Here is a 5634-nt window from a genome sequence, read left to right on the forward strand (position 1 = left end):
AAGAAAAGAATTCAATCAATGTTTACAACGCCGGCAAAAAAGTCTCGATAATCACACCAGCCGCCAAGAGAAGAAAATCACCTTCTCCGTTTTTGTCACGTTCAGCCGAGAGAGTCTCTATCACCGCAAACCGTGCAACTCACTCTTAAACATTTCACTATCACCTTCACCATCACCTTCTATTATCCACCCACGGTATCCAAACGAAGTCATCATGAATCTAAAAAAAAGAGGGGAAAGAAAGAAGGGGGAAACACCACAAGAACACAAAAGGGGAGAGAAAAAAAATCGAAATAAAACAAGAGAAATGAAAGAGGTCACAGACAAGTGACCTGGGTACTGACCCTGTTGGGCGGCCTCTTGCAGTTTTTAGGCTCGATCTCCTTGGATCTGTTGTAGAGGTAGTTGGAGATCTCGAGTTCGCGCTCCCCCTCGAAAGGCTGCAGCGTCTCCAGGAAGCGCTGTGGACAGAGGGAGAGAAAAAGGGTGGGGATTAGCAAGCGGTGTACATTTCTAATAAAAAATATTAGTGATGTCCTGAAAAAAACAAGGAAGGAAGGAGACGAAATATAGACAAAAAAGCATAAAAGCATGATCATATTTTCATTCTATCTGTAAGTTCAGAGTGGCGAATTAGTACTTATTGATTCACATAGCAACAGTTGATCCCTAAAATGCATTCATCATACATAATATACATGTACATGATTGCATAACCAGACAAAACAAACCCGCAGCAGACACACATATGGACACACTTCTGACAGATAGCATTTAAAAAAGTCTGCGTAATGGTATTCATAAGTATTATTATGATGCACAAGTCCTTCCAGGTCTCAGCTTCCGCTAAGACATGTTACTTGCGTCGCTTGTTTTATCATCACCGACGGTAAAGGGTTGTAGAAGTTTCGAACGACTTTCCTTCTCCGTCACCCTATTTTCCCTTATTTTTTTTCCTTTCGGCTGTGACACGTCTTTATGCGACATCATGTAAGTATAATTTTAACTGTATCGACGTTTAGCTTCCCTGATGTGACGCACAGTTAATCTTAGCGAGCGTAAACGAGGGAGATTTTAACGTGTTAATAAATGTGATGCTCTCACCGTCACGGCAAACGGGTGATCTTTGCGGCATCCCGTCGACCGTGTTATCTAACCGACATCACTGCAATCAACGTGCCCTCGTGAACATGCGACTGATTGGCGTCAATGTGAAGGTGTAATCTGATCAGCACCACTGTCATCAACGCCCCATCGTGAACGTGCGATGTGAACGGCAGCCCTGTTACCGGATTGCCTTGTACTCGAGATCGACGTATCGAGTACATGGCAGGGAAGGGCGGGAATCGGAGCGGCCGCGTGTGATGGGTACGCACGTGTGACGGACATCGATTATGTTTCCTCGTACTGGTAACGGCGCAGTACATCCTTCATCCTTTCCTCTCTTCTTCTCTTGTCGTTGTCTTTACTTTTATTCATCCCTTTCTATACATTTTAATGCTTTTCTTTAACAATATATCCTTTTTCCATAGTGGATACTCTTTCTTTCCTTTTCATATTCTGTTTTTTTCTCTGATCTCATCGCCAAGTTGCCTCTCTTTTGCTCTTTCTCTGCCTCTCTCTCTCTACATCCTCATCCTATCTCACCATTATTCTCCCTTTTTCACTTTCTCTCTCTCACTCAACAATAATGTCAAAACAGGTCTCCGGAATAAGTGAAACGTGGTGCCCCGTCACCGTAGACTTTAGTGATTTGGCGACATATATTCGAATGAACAACGAAAAATAGTGCGTTATGTGATGTGAAGCCAGTTGTAACATCACTATGCCCGCCGTACAGTAGGTGCGTTTAAATCTACAAACACAACAACATTACATACATTCTGACTATGATTAACGTAACTATATTTGTAATAGTAATATTGGTAATAATATCAAAACAACAATAGTGATAACAGCAATAAAAAAACAAAACAAAAAAAATGTTAATACATCAATATCAACATAATTACAATCATCATCATACTATCAATGGTAAAATCAACGATACAGTCGAAAGCTGATACACTTCCTAAACATCGTTAATCATAGTTTTAAACTGTTCAGTGTAATGGCCAATCATGAGAAGAACGTAGCCTACCGAGTATCATTTACTTAAAAAAATGTTTGGTAATATAATAAAATAAAAGAACGAATAAAAGAATATAAAAAGTAAGGACCTAAGTCTGTAAATTAGCATCACGATTGAATACTGAATAGATACGAATAATCAAAAGAGAACGAAAAATAACAGGGGAAAAAGTAGCAGTTACAAAACAAAAATATACTTAAAGAACGCGAATAAATCACGAACATATTTGAATATTCGCGAGTAAATATCTTTAAAAAAATCTACATTAAATAATATAAATAACGAAAAGAACATTTAAAACACAAGGCTAAAATCAAGAGTTTTAGAAAATATTTTAAACCGCAGATTTTTAACGAAAAAACATCTAAAACGACCACGATAAATAACGAAAATCAAGAAAACATAACAAGGAAAACACACCAAGGAAATAACAAAAAAGATGGGAATAAATATTTTTTTTTTTTTACTTAACGCAGAAAAACACCAAACTAACGAAAAGTATTGAAAAGAACACGGATAAAAAAGACATTTAAATACCGAATAAAAAAATATATATATATAAACCCACGAAGCCAAATTACCAAAGAGCTACATGAAATAACGCGGAGTTAATAACAAAAATAATAACACATAAATAACCAGATTTCTTTTCAATAATTTTCGAAGAACTAAGAAGTAAGACAAACAACGAAAGCCTAACTCACCGACAGTTTTGAAAATGACTAAATATGCTTTATCGCTCTGATACCAATAGCTCTACATCATCACAATTACATTTTACTACGGATTTACATTCAGCTATTTTTAAATAACCCCATCAGTTCAAAAGCCTTGAATAACACTGCAAAGAACCAAAAATTTAGCCCAACAAAATTCCTTTAGCGTTAACAAAAAGAAAAAAGAAAAGAAAAGAAAAGAAAAGAAAAGAAAAAAACTTACACGGGAAGCGACATAAAGTAATCAGCTGATTTGCGACGGGATGAGCGCCAAGTTTGTGTTAAACTAGTGCAGGAAGGAGCCATATCCTGTCATATCCTCTCGCCTAGTATATTAGTTTGCACTGACAGGAAAAGGAAGACCTAGGATGCCTACAACACCGGCAGCACCTCCCCCCCCACCACCACTCCCTTGTCTCCACAAACAAACAAAACACAATTACAAACAAACACGGAGCAATCCAAGGAAAATTCAATCCCGGCTCTTCCTTATACTTAAAATTCTTCATTTCCGCTGTTCACCCTCTTTAGTTGCATTTTTTTTTATTCAATTTTCATTTCTTTCAAAATTACATTCTGGCAAAGAAAAGCGTAGCGGAATAGGTGCTCCTTCACTAAATATAAGACATAGGTATTACTCCCAAAGCGTCAGGTCAGATTTTGTGTAGGTCAGTATTCTACTAATACTAATTAATTGCTGTGCATACTATTCAAATATCAAAGCATTGCTATTCCTTAGTTTTATTCATAGAGGACGTTGCAACGCGCTACTTCTAACGCATGCAATTGCATATTTAGAGAGAATTTATACACATAATGAAAAAAAAAGAAAGAAATCAGTAAAAAGAAAGAGGAAGACGAGGGAGAGAAGGAGGGGGAGTGAAAGGGGGAGGGGGAGATGAAGGGAATTAAGAGGAAAAGGAAGGGGAGGAAAAAAAGTAAGAAGAGAAGAGGAGGAGGAGGAGGAGAACAGTAGGAGTAAGATAAGAAAACAAGGACAACACAATTGGTCTCCCCCCCTTCGCCCCTCCCCCAGGGACACAATCCCCCCAATTAGAATCAATATCAATAATTCAAAATCCAAAGTAGCTACTATGACATCCTTTCTTCCAATCATGAGATGCTGTTCTTTATAAAGACTTTGGTCGGTTGCCCGTGGAGAATATCTACGGGTCTCGGACATCGCGTTTGCCAACAGGACTGTCCGTCTAACTTTTAATTTCTTCCTATAAGATAAGTTTTTTTTTGTATTTAACCCTATCTTTGCTATGCAACCATAACCCCTGCAACATAAATAGGTTTGCAACGGATCGGAAGCTACAGCAGTTAACCTAAATGATAAAATGCGAGGCTAAGCATACATTTATCAGTATCCTTTTCGCATGACGAAATTTCAAATAAAATTTTATCACAAAAAAACATTATTAAACCGACACGAAAAGAAATATACAGAAAAAAATTATAAATATAAATAAGCAAATAAATATATATGCATAAATATATGTTAATAAGCAGAAGCACAACGAAACAAGCAATTAAAGCAAATTATCGAATTATCATTCCTATCGTGACATCGAGCGGCGTGAAACGCAAGATGGCGGTGGCGTGTGTGTGTGGCGGGGGGGGGAGAAGAAGAAGAAGAAGAAGAAGAAGAAGAAGAAGTTAGAAGAAGAAGAAGAAGAGGGAGGGGGAGAGAGGGATAGAGAGAGAGAGAAAGAGAGGGGGGAGGGAGGGAGAGAGAAAGCGAGAAAGAGAGGGAGGGAGGGAGAGGGATATAGATAGAGAGAGGGAGAGATGCTTTGGTTCTTTGCTTTTGATGTGTGAACTTTCCATCGATTCCATCACTTTCAAAGTGGACTGCAAGAAGCTTTAAGGTCTGGCTGTCACCTTAGCGAACCTTCACCAAACACAAAAAATTATGTAAAGCAGATTCAAAGCAAGAAGCAAGTCAACCCCCGTGATTAGCGCCGTCGGTTTTCCTTCTACATAGTTCATGGTGTCCACTGCCAATGCAGCTTCCCGGACGCATATTGGTATATTGTTCTGTTGGTGTTAGCTTGACGTACCCAAGAGAAATCACGCACACACACACAAACACATGTACATTTAGGTTGATATACATGCATATGCATATACACATATACATATACATAGACATTTATAATATATATATATATATATATATATATATATATATATATATAAACATATATACACATACATACATATATATATACATATATATACATATCTATATATACACATACATACATATATATATACATATATATATACATATCTATATATACACATACATATACATATCTATATATACACATACATACATATATATATATACATATATATACATATATATATATATATATATATATATATACACACACATATATATATATATACATATATATATATACACATATATATATACATATACACATACATATATACATATACATATATATACACATATATATATATATATACATATATATACAACATACATATACATATACACATACATATATATATACATATATATACACACAACACACACACACACACATATATATATATATATATATATTATATATATATATATATAAGAATATATATACATATACACATACATATATATACATATATACACACACACACATATATATATATATATATATATATATATATATACATTTACACTAATATATATATATATATACATAACACACACATATATATAAATATATATAATATTATATACCATATTAC

General features: G+C 35.6%; 1 protein-coding gene across 1 annotated transcript in view; it reads right to left on the reverse strand.

Moving 5' to 3' along the window:
- Positions 1-5634, reverse strand: part of Sos (Son of sevenless guanine nucleotide exchange factor) — a 64686-nt gene that overhangs the window by 21150 nt on the left and 37902 nt on the right. Inside the window, exon 23 of the mRNA XM_043036218.2 lies at positions 345-461. Coding sequence (XP_042892152.1) covers positions 345-461 — 117 coding nt within the window. The remainder of the gene's footprint in view (positions 1-344; positions 462-5634) is intronic.

This window comes from Penaeus japonicus, unplaced genomic scaffold (assembly GCF_977035675.1).
Source record: "Penaeus japonicus unplaced genomic scaffold, GWHDUDI00000001_assembly GWHDUDI00000001, whole genome shotgun sequence".
Classification (NCBI taxonomy): Eukaryota; Metazoa; Arthropoda; class Malacostraca; order Decapoda; family Penaeidae; genus Penaeus; species Penaeus japonicus.